The 17,988-nt window shown below is 37.4% G+C and overlaps 1 protein-coding gene across 9 annotated transcripts in view; it reads right to left on the bottom strand.

The window, feature by feature from the left end:
* Positions 1-17,988, bottom strand: part of LOC129727094 (uncharacterized) — a 358,152-nt gene that overhangs the window by 229,273 nt on the left and 110,891 nt on the right. For 7 of the 9 annotated variants that reach the window (XM_055684561.1, XM_055684547.1, XM_055684548.1 and 4 more), the window contains one exon: positions 4,727-5,031. In XM_055684561.1, the coding sequence (XP_055540536.1) occupies positions 4,727-4,966 (240 nt within the window). In that variant the 5' untranslated portion in view covers positions 4,967-5,031. Of the gene's footprint in view, positions 1-4,726; positions 5,032-9,779; positions 9,972-17,988 lie in introns of those variants that run through there. The other 2 variants (XM_055684550.1, XM_055684552.1) reach the window with 2 other exon arrangements.

Here is a 17,988-nt window from a genome sequence, read left to right as displayed (position 1 = left end):
ACCGTAAAACGAGGCGAATAGAAACAGTGGGACGAATAGAAACAGTGGGGCGAATGAAAACAGTGGGGCGAATAGAAACAAAACTTTTGAACTTGGAAAATGCGATTTTAAGTCTTCGATTACATTTAAAAACCATGCAAAAAATATTTTCTTGGATAGTTCAATAGTAAACAAGTCCTGCAAACCCGTTTTTGGGTTAGCAGCACTACTGTCGGTTTGCTTAAAAAAATTGCAAAATGGGGGCTCAAATTCTGAACGTTTCCGAGCACCAAAAAACTTTGTCTGTGGAAGCCATTCTGCTTCACTTAGAACTTGTTCGTGTGATATACTGGGTCGGTAGCTAAGCATTTCAAGTTTTTACGGTGAATTAAAGGATTGCCGTAAGGTATTCATCACCACGTTACTCATGTTTCATGGAAAACTCACGGTTCTCAGATTAACGGGGCGAATAGAAACAACGCCGTAGCGGCTATTTTTTGTACCAAAACATGTGGACTTGAAAAATGCTATAATGTTTTATTTGTAAAATGATGTCTGGAACATGTTTTGTGCATTTTCAGCCCATCATGGTCAGGACTTACCAACAAAAAAAAAACCAAAAACGAATTCGCTCCGCCTGTTGCTGTTGAGATTTTACGCAGAAAAAACTGTTCCCTTGTCAAGCGGTTACGAAACATAGAATCAACTACTCTGTGATAAATCGGATGTTACCTTTAGTCTTCAATCCAGTAGACAACCACGCTAGTTTCCAAAAACGTGATGAAAGTCTGATTTATCTGCTGCATGATGCTCGACATGGACTGACCCGAGAGATATGAATCAAGGTTTCAGTTCCACCAAGACAAAATATTCCCGGATGTCGTGTCCTAGATGAAACACCGGAAGATGCCAGACCGGTAGAAATGCTTGACCCAACCCCGAGTCCTTCTGTTCCTAATAAGGACTCTAATAGAACATATTCATTCATAAGATAACAAACATGAAGTAAGTTTCCACTATTTTGATACTTCCACTATTTCTAAGTTTCCACTATTTTGCTACTTAATATCGTTTTCTTGCCTCTCATATCAATAAATATGATGCAATTGTTGTTTTCTTCAAATTAAAACTAGAATTTTCTATTAGAACAAGGAAAACGTATTTTATTGGCGAATGTTTCTATTCGCCCTATTGCGGGGTGAACAGAAACATGCAACATTTTTTTCAAGGTTGCATATTCAACTTTAGGGTGCTTTTTTGCCGCGTGCCGATAGCTCGTTCCATAAGTACAATTTAGAAAAACGATGTATGACAAACTTGTAGTCCCTTAGTAGTGCTACAAGTTTGTCGAATAGTGCAATGCTCTAACTCCTATGCCTAAAGCGTAATAGCCCATATTCAGTGCAATATGCAGTCAATATTCGCGGTGAATATAATAATGTTCACCGCGAATATTGGCTGAATATCCCGCTAAATATGGGCTCTCACACTTTAGGCACATGAGCTAGAGTATTGCTTTCTTCAACAAACTTTTAGCATTACTTTAGGACTGCAAGTTTGTCGTACATCATGTTTGAAAATTGTACTTGTGGAGCGAGCTATCGGCACGCGGCCAATTGAATGGAATTGACACCCCAAAATTGAATATGCAACCTTGATTTTTTTCAATAAAACAATGAATTACTTATTTTATCAAAATGGACGTTACACCCTTAATAAAGGGAGGCAAGACCCATGTTTTAGAACTTTTATATTCATTCTAGACATTATAGTATTTTTTGTACACTGCAAGATATATCGCTGACCGTTTCTATTCGCCCCGTTTTAGGTATAAAGTTTTTCAATAAAGATCAAGTATACTAATGTTGAGCATGATCCGAACAAAAAATAAAAAATAAAATAAAATAAAATAAAGAAAGGTTTAACGGCGTCTTATGTGAATAACATTTCTGACATCAGAAATGAGTTCAGCACCTCAAAATTGGCATTAAACGTCTTTTCAATCATTTTAGAGAGACTTTAAGGTTTTTTCAACTTTTGTTCAGAAACCCGCCACTGTGCTGGGGATTGAAAACACTTTGTGTACGCATAATTTATCCCGGATTGCCTGCAATACTTTTTACAATTAGTCCTTTGTACACCGCCGTCTGTTCGTTCGTTTCTGTTTGCCCACGTCATCAGTCCGACAAAAGAATTTACTTCAAACTCACCTGATCATATCATCTTAAAAAAACTGTCCATTATACCCCTTACAAAAAACTCAATTTCCTCCACTATTTTTCCACGATGTTATCGTAATCTTTTATCAAAATGTAACCTTTTACTAAACAAACACGGCTGCAAAGCTTATTAGACTGGAAACATTGAAGAAGTTCTCAAAAATATTAAATACACGAGCGTAAAACTTACAGCAACATCAACTTTTGATGTTTCCTTAACAAAAACCTTTCAATCAATACAATATTTATATCATTTTCTGATTCGGGCGTACATTAAGTTTACAAGTTGTTTTATCATGAAATGATAAATAAATAAATGTTAACAAATAACTTCTTTATTGATGTCGAATTCGTTTTCGCGATACTACACCGTTCTCGGACCACACTATGTTAACTTGAAAAAACACTCAAACGACACTAGAATCAGCTGTAATTTTTTACGTATGGCATTTGACATTTGTTTCTTTTGATGCTGTTTTCAAACTACCCTCCCAGCTGGTCTCGAGTTACGATGCTAGCCTAACAAGCCAGGTGTCGTAAGTTCGAGTCTCTGATCGGGAGAGACTGTTAGTGTCAGTCTTAACAGTTGGCTGCGAAGTCTGTGTATAATAAACATAGGCTCGAGTTCCAGTGATCACCCGATTATATCACGAGGGTAATGGATCAACGACTTGGTGATACAGTGATCACCCGATTATATTGCGCGGCATTGTACGTGCCGCTAAGCTACGTCCGGACCTAAATAACGATGATTGCCTAGTGAAACATAAAAAAGGTAAGTCACGTCCGCTTTCAGTGCGCGATCCATTTAGCGGCCATGTTTCCCGTTCCGAGTGATTCCGCTTCGATCGGCGAATTATACATTGGCGATCCTGCCAGGAGCTCTTTCAATATTGTCGACAATTCGCACTCACTCGGTTCGAGGAAAATATATGGGCTCTAACCACTTTGCTAGCGGAAAGTGAATTGTAGGAAAATGGACGTGTCGGGACAACCGCCCAGATAGAAAATAACAGGCGCGTCGAGGCAATCGTCGAACAAAAAGTGGCTGGCGAGCCGGGACAACCGCCAGGATAAAGATCAAGAGGGCGAGTGGGGATAACCGCTCAAAGAAAGAATAACAGAGTTTTTACAGTTCGTCCTTTGTACACCGCCGTCTGTTCGTCCGTTTCTGTATGCCCACGTCATCAGTCCGACAAAAGAATTTACTTCAAACTCACCTGATCATATCACCTTAAAAAAACTGTCCATTATACCCCTTACAAAAAACGTAATTTTCTCCACTATTTTTCCACGATGTTATCGTAATCTTTTATCAAAATGTAACCTTTTACTAAACAAACATGGCTGCAAAGCTTATTAGACTGGAAACATTGAAGAAGTTCTCAAAAATATTAAATACACGAGCGTAAAACTTACACCAACATCAACTTTTGATGTTTCCTTTGTTTACATTGGCACTGCGGTGCACCTATCACAACAAACCATGTAATTTTTATGTTAGGTAGGGTTTAGTAGTTCAAGGAAAGGATGAAGGAGTACAGTACAGTACAGTAAAAGTGTTGAATCTCTAGAAACATTTTAAAAGGACTCTTTCATTTCTCTCGATTTTTTTTTCGATTTCGTTTACTTGTCCCTTCATTCTAGATGGGAGGTTGTAGATCTCCACTATTAATCAATGAAGCCAAATCACCATGTTATGTGGTTCACTTTCCGTAACTATTATAAGAGAAGAAAATATCCCTTGTGCATTGTTTAGCTAGCTTTCACTACTCAGCGAGGCAATCACAAACAATATTCTGTGAACTAGTGTTAAGTAGACCATTTTACGAACTGACAGGTGTCACGGATCTTGTTGACATTGATGTTGCTTTTACTTGCGTTATGTCAACGGTTCCGAGCTTTCTGTCAAAATTTCATTCATGAATTTAGTTCAGAAATGTCTCATAAAATAGTCTATTGTACTGATGAACCTAATCTTCGCCTACATATTGGTTATGTAAAGTAGTTACTAAAACGCAATAAATTATAATGCGGAAATATGAATATCAAATTGATTGGTCGAAAAGCTTGCCTATTTTAGTTTTCTGATATTTTTCGCCACTATTCCATTAAAACAAATAAATTTCGACATCATTGAAAACTAAAATGGTAGTGACGGACCCCCCTCTAAATTTTGGCATGTGTCAAGTGTTGCAGTTATCGAACGACGACTGTACATGGAACCCAAAAAAGTAATACTTTCCAAGATAAAGCACCTGTCCATTTCACCCCAGGGGTCCAAATTACCCCAAACTACCATATAAGTCTAACAGAATTATGATTTCTAAACTCGAAGCAATGAAACTAGCCAGCCAACATTCCAACATATTATTGTGTTCCAATTGATTACACCACATACTGATGCTAAAAATTAGCGCGCGAATATTCGTTTGGATGGTGAGCCCATCAGAGTTCGCTGGTTTGTTATATGGAGCACAACGCTGAAGGTACCCTAGCTGTGATATTATAAGCTTTGAAAAACTTACCCCGTCGAAGGATTTTGGTCGATTGAATGGTACTAAAAATTCGAGATCTCCAGGCCACCATTCTGGTTCGCTGTATTCTTCTAATGTCGGAATCTGGATGTATCCCAATGAACACTGGACCATAAAGGGTATGAATTTCTCCAATTGGGTTTCATTAATCTTCTCCAGTGATGTTGGATATCCACCAGCAAAAAGCAATGGTAAATTAGACACCATATTTTTACAATTCTCGTTGTCCATTTCGCTTATAATTTTCAAAATATGTATATATATGTATATATATATATATCTACGTGCAGTAATACCTGCGAGAAAATACAAAATATTATTATTAGAGTGCATTTCAAAGTAGAGTGATTATAAAATAATATACTGTTTGTTTGTTATAAAAACAATCTTATGAATGTGATTCCTTTAGATGTTAACATAATAGCATAAAACTAAACAAAAACCTTTCAATCAATACAATATTTATATCATTTTCTGATTCGGGCGTACATTAAGTTTACAAATTGTTTTATCATGAAATGATGAATAAATAAATGTTAACAAATAACTTCTTTATTGATGTCGAATTCTTTTTCGCGATACTACACCGTTCTCTTATGTGGACTGGTCCACATAAGCACTGAGGAAGACTGTATGTCACAGTCGAAATATATATTTGCGCGGACTGAATTTCAATATTTATTTCCAAAAAAATTTTCTAGTAGAGTATAGCGGAAACCGATAACTATTTCTTTGATTTTCCAAATATCCCCGAGTTTGAACATATTTAAACTTAAGGGGCAATAATGGCGTCATTTTGAATTTTTGAGAAATCGGAAATTTTAGATGTTTTTTCGACGCCATTTTGTTATAAGATCAAATATCAAAATTCTATGAGTTTGTCCACATATTAGCATCTTTTTACCTATCTTTAAAAAAAACAGATCTTTGGCATACATACAGCCTTAATGGTAATGCGCTAATATCTAAAGTGGTAGTCAAATTATATCTTATATTGAGTAAAAAAGTCTCAGAAATCGATTGGCAGGTGTCTGATCTACGTAAAATGTCAGCAACATGTATATTTTGCCCCTATTCCCCTACAATATTGAATTAGGTTTATCTCGACGTAAAATTAACCTATTTGAAATCTGTTCAATGTAATTTCAAGAGTGTAAGCGATACTCAAAGATACAATAACAATTTGGCATCACATGATCCTTCCCCCCTTGCGGGGAGGGGGTTGAATTTTTGGCCAGGACCGGTCAAAACATAAAAATCTCGCTTTAGCTATGTGACAGAATCATCGCGTCTTCGATAAAGTCAAATGCGACCGCCTCCCAGCAAAAAGAGGAGGATCATGTGATGCCAAATTGTTATTGTATCTTTAAGTATCGCTTACACTCTTGATATTACATTAAACAGATTTCAAATAAGATAATTTATGTCGAAATAAACCTAATTTCATATTGTAGGGGAATTGGGGCAAAATATACATGTTGCTGACATTTTACGAGTCGAGTTTTGGCTCCTGTGCATCGACCCGATCATTGCAGGCTCTTTTCTGGAAAATCTGGTTGAAATGTCTGATCAATTTGTATGGGAGACTTGCCTCCCTTTCCAGAGTACGGAGGAGTATCAAACCACCAAAGAAATTTATGTTCGATTAGAGCCCTAGAGTCTAGAAGGTGGAGGGATGTTGCACCACCATTAAAATATTTTTTGCCCCAAAAACCTCCACATGCTAAATTTGGTTCAATTTACACGATTCGTTCTTGAGTTGTGGAAAAAACTGAGTTTCTTTTGTAGGAAATCCCACCCTTCCAGAAGAAGGAGGGGTTTTGAACCATTATGGGCATACTTGTTACCCCTTAAAATATTCACCTGCCGAATTCGATTCCATTTACTTGGTTAGTGCTTGCGACGTGCAGAAATTTGTGTTTCATTTGTATGGAACTCCTCCCTTTTAGAAGAGGGAGGGGTGTCAATCCAATATGGACATATTTGTTACCCCTAAAGACATCCATATGCCAAATTTGGTTCCATTCGAGATGTGCGAAAATTTGTGGGGTCTCGAGCTATCTTAGTCATCTTTCTCGGTCCCCAAAACCTCTATATACAAAATTTCAAGCCGATTGGTTCTGTGGATTTCAAGCCTATATGGATCAGACAGACACAGAGCTGCTGTTTAGATAGTTTAGAACCGATTACCGTGATGGTAGCCACCAGTCGAGCGTACTTCTATTTGTATTTAATTTTCGGTGGCAGCTTTTAAAAGATTTCAAAATAACTGTCGAGAGTCAACTGTTTTAAATTGCTGTCATATTACTTATTGTTGTTCATTGCGCCTTCTGCGATCTCATTTCATCTTTATATGGAAATTCTATTTTCGTGAATTTTACCATTTTCCTTTGAATTTTCCTAGCTTTCTCGCCGTAACAATTTGCCTTGGACAAAGACGAACACAACAAAACAAAGCCAGCTCAAATCAGACGCTCCGTTGTAAAGTTATGGACGGTCGCACATATGTAACTTTATTTTATATATAAGATATATAAATTAGGTTAAGACCGTTTCGGTAGCGGTTTTTTAAAATAAAAAGCTAAACTACTCTGGTCGAACACTCAAAACGGAATGAATTTATTGTTTTAATAATCCTATCTCCTAACTGAATTAGCTTACCAAGCACTATGCCCGGCTGCTCAGGTATGTTCTCACGGTGGTTGCTTGATGGTTGCCCACTGGCCGATGAACGGATGCGCGTGTGCTGACGCGGTGATACTTGATAACGCAGGTTGTCGGTTTATGTTGGTTGTCTTTTTAAAAGTCGAAAAGGCTGTACGTAACTCGTCCTTTCTCAAGAGGCAAACCGTCCCGGTTTGTTGCTGATTCTGGATTTATTTTCGGGTCTTTGTTCTGACTTTCTACAGTTTCGGTTTTCTGGGTACTTGTGGTTACAACGTTGATTCGGTATTTCTGTGACTTGTTCCACCAGATAAGCAGAGCTATAATTGCTATGGAAATAACGCTTATACTGGACATAGTGAGGGAGGTGTAACTTTGAATTTTATGTTTCAAGGTAAAGTCCTCCATAAAGTTTCTGTTTTTTATATGAATTTCCTGTAAACTGTTTGGTTCGAATTGGCTCTCTTCTATAGCAAGTCCTTCTAAAGGTAACATTATAGAAGTTTCAGTTTTGATGAGCTCGATATTCTCGAACTTAGATCCCTTTAGATCTATTGAGCAATTATGGAATTCAACCAAGAAAGTACCTGAAACGCTTCGATTTGTGAATCCACATGTGGAGTTGATTTCCAATGCTATAACTCTTTTTGTAGAATATGGTTTCCGGTAAGCGGTTTAATTTCGGTTTTGTTGGTAGTGTCTGTGAAAGTACAGTTGGCGGGGGTACAGCGTACAGTTACAAATCCTTTAAGCAGTTTTGAGTGTAAAATCCATTACGTTGTCTAAAGCACATAGGTTGTTTTGTTGTATGCGTCTACATTCTTTGGTGATGAAATAGGTGGCTGCTTCATTATGCATAGCGGTTGGTGCTGGTAGCTTCAAAATTTTGTTCCCTACTGGTAACGGTTCTAGGAGAAAGTTATTATAAATTGATTTATCTAATAAAGGGATTGAGATAACGAAGATTATTTTGCTGTTATTATAAAAAGCAGATAAGTCTAAAAAAACGTATGTTTCATCTTAATTGTTAACGGTTAGTCCTCTCTCTTCTAATTTTTCTGTTGCAAAACTTAATTCTTCAGGTGACAAAATATGTTTGGAAATAATTTTCAATTTTGAAAATTCTACAGCTTCAAATATATCTTCTAAATGAGATTTTAGTGTATCGAGATTTGCTTTGGTTCTGAAAACTTCTTTAATAATGATAAAAATTTTTCTGATGCCATTTTCAAATCTGGCTGAGAGTAAATTTCTTTCTAGCTTGATTTTGTTGGTCATTAATTTGAGTAACTATCTGATTGATTCTATTCTGTAGCTGAATGTTGATTTTTCTTTGTTCGTTGTTTTCGTTAATAAGCAAATGGTTGTTGATTTCAAGTCTTGAATATCTTGGGATATTTCGACCAAATCATCATTATCCAGGTTTCCTGTTATTTGTTTAATTCCTGTTCCTAAGAAATTTAGCAACCCTCGCTTGGACCTTTTTCTAAGTCGTAGTTCATCGTAAAAATGCATGGTGTTGCTAAGTTTCATGTATAAAATTTCGGTCATTTCGCTGAAATTGCCATAATGTTCAAGTCCTTTGAGATTAGCTTGCAGTTTTGTGAAAATAGGCTTGTATCTATCAAGATCGATGATGTGAATCATTTTATGTTCGCCGACTTTCAGAAAAATACATCCATTCTGTAATGTTAGCAGTCCCGGGTTGTTTTCTAGGTTAGTAATTTGGATTGACTGTGACGTAATTGATTGAATTTGGAATAAGGTGTAAACAAGGATTGATATTCTGCGTGCATCCATTCTGAAAAGACAAATAAAAAAGTTAGTTAGAATATTTTTTTCTTATTCTGCGTAATTTTGTTTTGTGAAGTTTTCGGTTGTTGTCGTCTTCGTAAGTTTGGACCTTGTCTGTGGTAACCTGACTTTTCCAAACTGGTCTTTTGTCTTCGCTCGGATTCCTTGAAGTTTGTCAAAGACTTCTTGTCCAGCTTCCAAAGTTGGGGGATCCTCCTTTCTTGTGTTATGGTATTGGTTTTGCTGTTTCTGTGCTTTTGTAATCTATTTCTCGATATCCTCTCGAGGATTCCGCTCAAGTGTTCCTTCAACGTCGATTTGCCTTCGGCGTTGGTCCTAGGTGATTTTAACTTGTGCAATTACACTGGTTCACTCGCGACTCTCTAATATTCCCTCAAAGATTAGGATTTGAACACGAATCGACACTAAGTATTTTTTCACCTTCCTGCAGCGACTGCGCCAATTAGGTTAAGACCGTTTTGGTAGAGGTTTTTAAAAATAAAAAGCTAAACTACTCTGGTCGAACACTCAAAACGGAATGAATTTATTGTTTTAATAATCCTATGTCCTAACTGAATTAGCTTACCAAGCACTATGCGCCGGCTTCTTAGGTATGTTCTCACGGTGGTTGCTTGATGGTTGCCCACTGGCCGATGAACGGATGCGCATGTGCGGAGTCCAAGGAATTCTTACCGGAAGCAGCACTCGAGGGAATATCGGGAGGACGACAGCACTAAAACGGACCTATTCGGAAAACGGATCAACAGCTCGCTCATCGGATCGCGGAATACGATAACGGTGAGTAATAATATAAGCAGAAAACTAGAAAATAAATTTAAGAAGTGAGTAGCAATAATAAAGCTAACATTAAAAGGGTAAGAAGTGAATTTGAAAAAGTGAATACTAGTAATTAAGGAAGTTTAGTTTATTAAGAAGTGAATATCAATAATCATCCTCAAAAAGTGTTAAAAAATTTTAAATCTTCGAATAATCTTATCAAAACGTATAATATTCAACAATATGGCTCAATACGACGGCAACAGAGATCTCGTCGCTGCCGAGAATGAAATGCTAAAAGCTCAAATAACAGAGCAAACCATGCAGCTACAACAACTGTTGTTGCAGCTTAGCGAAAAAGAAGAACAGATCTCCGATCTGCAACTTCACACTAAAGAACACCCTAGAGATCCGAGCGAGAATCCTACTTCTCGTATCGATCTGATTTTAAAGTCGATGCAAACACCACAGATACTCAGAGACATTCCCAGCTTCACAGGTGATGTTGTGAAACTAAATAATTTTATTAAAGCAATCGACAATATTATACCGGCGCTCAGACAAGTGGAGAATACACCCACTTACGATGTCTGGATGCAAGCAGTTCGCGGAAAAATTAACTGGAGATGCCGATGCAGTTTTGGAACTGTATGGCACCGAAATAAACTGGGAGGAGATTAAAAGCACTCTCATCACAAATTTTGGCGATAAGAGAGATGAATCGTCTCCCACAAAAGATCTTCTAAAAATAAAACAAGTTGGCACTGCTGAAGAGTTATACGGAAATATATCTTACTATTTATCCTTAATAATTAACCTTCTCAATTTAAACGAGCAAAACCCGGATGTTAGAAAAGCTAAAAAAACGTTCTATCAAGAATCAGGGTCGAAAGTTTCTCTGGGAAAACTGATGGATCCTCCAGGCCACATAATTCGGGCACAATCGCCGAAAAATCTAAAAGACGCATTAAGAATCTGTCTAGATGAAAATAATATTATGTACGGGAGGAATACACACCGTCCACCACCTATACCAATAAAACCCCCTCAAAACAAGTACCCACTTTTACCACCAAAACCATTTATGCAACCAATACCATTCCCAAAATTCCCACAACATCCCTATCAGCAAAAACCCCCTCACCAATTATATCAGCCGAGATTCCATCAACCACCATATCAACAAAAATTTCTACAACAACCAAAATTCCCACAACAAAGATTTCCACAACAACCAAAATTCGCCCAACAGCCATACCAATAGAAATTCCAAAATCCATACCAATCAAATTTTCCGCAACAACAAAATCCTTACCAACCGAAACCCTACTTCCAAAACTACCAGTTTAGGCAGCAACCCACAAACACTCAAAATGTTTTCGCCCCAAGGCCGGCTTTCCAGCCAAAACCCGTGCCAATGGGAGTCGATCAATCTATAAGATCGAGAGGAATCAATTACATGAATAGACCCAATTTCCATATAGAACACGAACCATTCGATTATAATAATTATCCACAGTACCCTTTTGATAACAATTACTATTACTACCCCGAACAATATTTCGAAAACGATCTCGCAGTACAGCCAACAGAATACGTTCAAATTGATCAGACAAACGAGACACATGAGTCAACAAACAGTGATGGAAACGAAACGAATATGATGCAATCGTCGTTTATTCATCATATGTGCACTTCACGAAGTGTTCAGGCCGCGACTAAACTCGAATCCTCTCAACCATAATGAAATGATGATAGGGTGCATAGGTTTCTGGGAGAAAACAAACACATGACTAGACTACATCAGCTCTGAGAAGCGATTCGATCGTTGCCTTTGTCTCTCCATAGGCCGGTAGTTACGGGAAGAAAGGATAGCAACAGGAGAAAATCATGTCGCCTGAACAGCAGCAGAGGTGTGGTGCGGTGAGAGGCAATGTGTGGGGGAAGGAACTACATACTTCGGCAGCGGTTGAGTTTAAGCGAGAGCAGGAGAGCATACACTGTCATTTTCTTTCTTTTTCTGACAAAAAATCATATTCATGAGTCAAAAGAATAAGGATATAACAAGCTCTGATCGCTCTCTGTAACAGAGACGAATAACTTCATATACCGAGTTGTGCACATTGAGAATCACGTATTGTGGTGTACACTAATGAATAGAAATATATCGTAAAAGAGTGCACCAGCACCGATACTTTGTTTTTCGCATACTGACGACGATGTCAACGCATCCTAGGCTTGTTTTATATGTATTCATTAATCGCTAGAGGTGATTTTTTTCCTTCGCTGCCAACAAAACGTCTACGACTTAAATTTTCAACTGGCGGACGGATCAGCGGGAATGACATAAATAATTTCTTCCCATATATTACATTGAAAACGAACAAAGGCGATTTAAATCTCTTAATTGACTCAGGAAGCAATCGAAATTACCTATCTGAAAAACATGTTAATTTAGAAAATTGCAGACACACCACTCCCACTACGGTGAGAAATGTCAGAGGTTCACACATAACCAATAGGTTCGTAGAATTTAACCCTTTCCCAAAAATACCTAACACCACTAAACAAACATTTCTGATTTTCGACTTCCATCCGTTCTTCGACGGGCTTATAGGGTACGAATCACTTAAGAACCTAAAAGCAGACATAATCACTTCTAGCAACCAATTGAAATTTCCCTACGGTACAATAGAAATGAAGCGCAAGTACCCCGACGTCAAGTCAGTGTACCTAAATGCACATGAGACAAAATTTATAAATCTCCCAACTAATGTAACCGGAGGTTTTTATGTCGAGAATAATGTTAGTATCACTTCAGATGTTTTTATCCTCTCCGGGCTATACACAGCCGAGAATGGATACGTTAAAGCATTAATTTCAAATTATTCGAACGAATCGTGCAAAATAAATTTAAATTCTGGTATGCTTGAACCAGAAATAAATAATTTCGAAATTGGAACACCCGCCATGTCCATGCATGGTTTACCCTTGAATAATAAATTGAGAGAGCAACTCAGAATTGACCATCTGAATGCTGAAGAAAAATCAAAACTTCTAAAAATCATATCACAGCACGAAGAAATATTTTTCATGGAAGGCAATAAACTTTCATTCACCAATGCTATAAAGCATTCAATTAAAACAAAAGATGACTTGCCAATACATACGAAGTCATATCACTACCCTTTCTGCCAGGTTAAATGTCAAATTGCCAAACTTTTAGAACAAGGGATTATTCGACATTCAAGTAGCCCTTGGACATCACCCGTATGGATAGTACCCAAGAAATTGGATGCTTCCGGCAAGCGGAAATGGCGGTTAGTAATCGACTACCGCAAACTGAATGAGAAAACGATTGACGATCGTTATCCCATTCCGAATATTACAGACATCCTAGATAAGTTAGGACGCTGTATGTACTTCACCACTCGCATGTACCTCACCACTTGCATCTGGATTTCACCAGGTTGAAGTAGACGAAAGAGACATTCAGAAAACAGCCTTTAGTGTGGAAAACGGACACTATGAATTTCTGAGAATGCCTTTCGGTTTAAAAAATGCTCCTTCAACGTTTCAACGTGTGATGGACAACGTTCTTCGGGAGCATATTGGTGTCAGCTGCCTAGTATACATGGATGACATCATTGTTTTTTCAACAAGCTTAACAGAGCACATGGATAATTTGTCAAAAATATTTGCTACATTACAAAAGCACAACCTCAAAGTGCAACTAGATAAAAGCGAATTTTTTCAAAGAGAAGTTGCTTTCTTAGGTCATATCGTAACTAAAGATGGAGTAAAATCCAACCCAGATAAAATCCAAATTATACAACAATGGCCTCTTCCTTCAAATGAAAAGGAGCTACGCGGTTTTTTAGGAATACTGGGATATTACCACAAACTTATCAGAGATTTTGCTAAAATTGCAAAACTTCTTACCAATGCGTTGAGAAAAGGCGAAGAGATTTCCCACTCAAAAGAATTCATCGACGCTTTTGAAAAATGCAAACATACTCTTACTAGTAGCAATATTCTCCAATACCTCGATTCTGATAAAACATTTATTTTAACTACGGACGCGTCCAATTTGGCTATTGGCGCCGTACTCTCACAAGGGCAGATAGGAAACGACAAACCAATAGCCTTTGCTTCAAGCTTTGCTTAACAAATCGGACGAAAAGTATTCTGCAATAGAGAAAGAGTTACTTGCAGTAGTATGGGCGTGCAAATACTTCCGACCTTACCTTCACGGAAGGAAGTTTATCCTTTATACAGACCATAAACCTCTAACGTATGGTCTTAATTTAAAAGACACTAATAACAGGTTAGTTCATTGGCGTCTTTCAGTGAATTCAATTATGAGATTCGTTACCGACCAGGCAAGCAAAATGTTGTTGCTGACAGCTTGTCACGAGTCAGAAACGAACTCAATGTTAATGAGAGTTCGTCATCTGATGATGCAACTGTGCATTCAGCAGATACAGACGACTCTGAGTTTATTAGTTGCACCGAACACCCTTTAAATGTATTCAGCAACCAAATTGTTCTAAAAATTGGACCGGACGAACCGGATAATTACGAACAGATTTTTCCGAGAGTATACCGAAGAACAATCACCAGACTTGTTTTCTGTGTACCTATAATTTTTCGCATTTTCAAAGAATACATGGACCTAAAACGGACCAATTGTTGAACAGTTAATGGGTATAATTCAAACTACCTATAAAAATCACTTCAATAGAGCGAAAACTTTTAAAATATTTATCACACAAAAAATGTTGATCGATCTCAGAACGCCCGAGGAGCAAAATCTGATTATTGAACAAATGCACGACCGTTCACACAGAGGTGTCTGGGAGAACCACCAGCAAATCTCAAGAAGATTCTACTTTCCAAAGCTAAAAACAGCGATCCAAAAGTACATAAAATTATGCGCAACATGTCAGCAGAACAAGTACGATAGACACCCGTACAAAATAGCATTAGGTTCAACACCAAACCCAAATAGACCCCTAGACATAATTCACATAGATATCTTTATTGCCGAAAAGGTAACATTTTATCAGCCCTAGATAAATTCTCAAGATTCGGTACATTAATACACATCAAATCACGAAACATTTCAGATATAAGAAAAGGTTTCACCAATTTTTTCAAAATCTTTGGAACACCCGGTCAAATAGTATGCGATAATGAACCAGCCCTACGGTCGATAGAAATAAGAGGACTTCTCCATGACCTAAATGTCGAAATTTTCTTTACGCCTCCAAACCATAGCCAAAGTAACGGAACAGTCGAGAGATTTCACTCTACTATAGCAGAAATCTTCCGCTGTATCCAAGCAAACTATGAAGGAATGAGCATCAAGGAAATCTTCAACATAGCATGCATTAAAGACGAAGAAAAGAGACCGCTCGACATTGACATTATCCTTCAAAATCGAAACAAAGTTTACGATGAAGTCATTTTGGCTCATGACAAATCGAAATAACAAAATCTAGAGTACCATAACAAAACCAGAGAACAAGCACCAGATCTCGCAGCAAACCAAATTGTATACAAACAGGTGCAAGGTATCAAGAAGAAAACCAAAGCTAAATACTTACCAGTTACAGTTACAAAAAATAACGGTCGAACATTTATAGACGACTCTGGCAAAGAAACACACAAGGATAATGTCAAGCGTGTCTAACCTCTGTCTGATACTCTATAACTATAATTAAAACAATACACTATTTTATTTTTAGGAACAAATACAACGTGAAAAAAATGGAACCATCCACGGACACTTCTTGATTTCTATCATAACATTTTACCATTTCATTCTAGGAACAAAATTTAATATTAAGCGGAGAAAAATGGAACCATCCTTTCGGACGCTTTTGATTCCCATCATAGCACTCACTAGAGATGGTCGGGTACGGGTATTTTTACCCGATACCCGTACCCGACCCGTACCCGACGGGTTCGGGTCGGGTTTCGGGTAACGCCAAAAAATTTTTTCGGGTTCGGGTCGGGTACGGGTAATTTAAAAACCAAGGCTTCGGGTTCGGGTCGGGTACAGGTTTGAAAAATTCTCAACTCGTCGGGTACGGGTCGGGTACGGGTAACTCGATTTCCGTGCATTATGAGAATTTAATTATTAACTTGCCAAGCCTCGGTGTTTTAGCATAGTTTTGGTCTCGGAGGGAAAAACGGATACGAGCTGTGGGAGTGTCAAATGAACCAGAATGAGCTGTCAATTTGAACCAGTAGAAAAAAAGCATCTTTTAGTAGCAGTTATTGTAATAACTTGAAAGTATTGTCTTACTTGAAAAAATATTCAACGCAAGCACTTTTTGTATTTAGTGTGATTATACAAAATATTTTGGTTTATTTTTACGTGAAATAATAAATTTCATAAACTTTCAGTAATAATCCTGCCAGCGCATTTCGGTCATTGAACTTGAGCTTTCTGGATTTACGGTTGAAGCCGGCTTTCTTTTGAAATTTGAGAAATTGCTTAACCAACTTTTGTTTTATGAAGCGACGCTTTTGTAATTATTACTCGGGTATCAAAAAAAAATCAAAAAAAAATCGTTTGGTAACAATTTCGAACTATACACTTCATCACGTTTGAATGTTGAATGAATCTTTCAAAAAAATTCTATTGAATTTTTATTAATCTCTCGAAAACGAAAAAAAAATTTCAACAGTTCATATGAATCATACGTATGCATACAAAATAAATAATTGAAACCCCTGATCAATTTTATTATGAGGTAACTAACAGGAAAATGGAGCCCGAATTCTCCGTACACAGTTATGAATAGATATTTCGCTGCGTTATAAAATGGTCAAATTTTTCTACAACAGACGAGCGGACGTACTCAGTGACAGATGCTACGCTGGATTCTAGGTGAACCAATACATCGCCTGGAACTCTGGGTTCATTAACATTCGTTCACATGAACACTCAGTTCTAGCCTTACTCCGGCCATCATCTCGAGACACCACATATGACAATTAGTGCATGAAATGTGCGAGGTAACCAGGTGTTTAAAAAAAAATTAAAAAAAATAATATAAAAATCCATCCTAAACGGGTCGGGTACGGGTCGGGTACCGGTAATTTCAGGGCATTTTCCTTTCGGGTACGGATCGGGTACGGGTAGCTGAAAAAAAAATTTTTCGGGTTCGGGTCGCGTACGGGTATTTTAAACAAACCTGACTTCGGGTTCGGGTCGGGTACGGGTTTGAAAATCCTCGATGAGCCGGGTACGGGTCGGGTACGGGTAACAAATTTCCCATACCCGACCATCTCTAGCACTCACCATCTCCATCCTACCATCCATTCATGCACATCCCACCATCCAAATACACGACATTACTAACAACGCAGGAGCGTTGATCCTTCAAAGGGGGAAGGAAGAATAATTGACGGACATGATAGACTATTGCATGTGATAGATTTTGCCCAATTCGAAATATCCTTGACAATAATTGAAAACATTGTAAACAAAATTTAAAACATACCAACAGATTTTTCAGAAATTATTCAACTTAAGCTTAAAGAAATCAAATTTATTTCCGATACTTTGATCAGCAAACCAAGTAGAGATAGACGAGCTATAGATTTTTTAGGAAGCACAATCAAATTTATAACAGACAACTTAGACTCAGAAGACTTAAAGATAATCAATTCAACTTAGACGAACTTAGAAAAAAGTGAAACAAAATAATAAGCAAATGAAAATCAATTCAAAATTTGAGAATAGATTAAACCTTATAAATAACCAGATCAGAGAGCACCAAAATATTTTGAATAAAATCGCCGAACAGGAAAATGTACTTATATCTGAAAATCAAAAATTCATACTTGTATTGCAATTAGACTCATTTTTAGAAAATTTAAAATCAATAGAATATGCCGTTATGCTAGCGGAAGTGAACATTAAAAGCAATTTAATCTTATAGACTGTTCCGAAAATTATAAATACATCTTCTTTCTTGAATAAAACAAAAAATACAGGATTT

The sequence above is a fragment of the Wyeomyia smithii genome, chromosome 3 (assembly GCF_029784165.1).
Source record: "Wyeomyia smithii strain HCP4-BCI-WySm-NY-G18 chromosome 3, ASM2978416v1, whole genome shotgun sequence".
Classification (NCBI taxonomy): Eukaryota; Metazoa; Arthropoda; class Insecta; order Diptera; family Culicidae; genus Wyeomyia; species Wyeomyia smithii.
The sequence above is the reverse complement of the archived record's forward strand: the minus strand, read 5'-3'. Positions and strand labels throughout refer to the sequence as shown.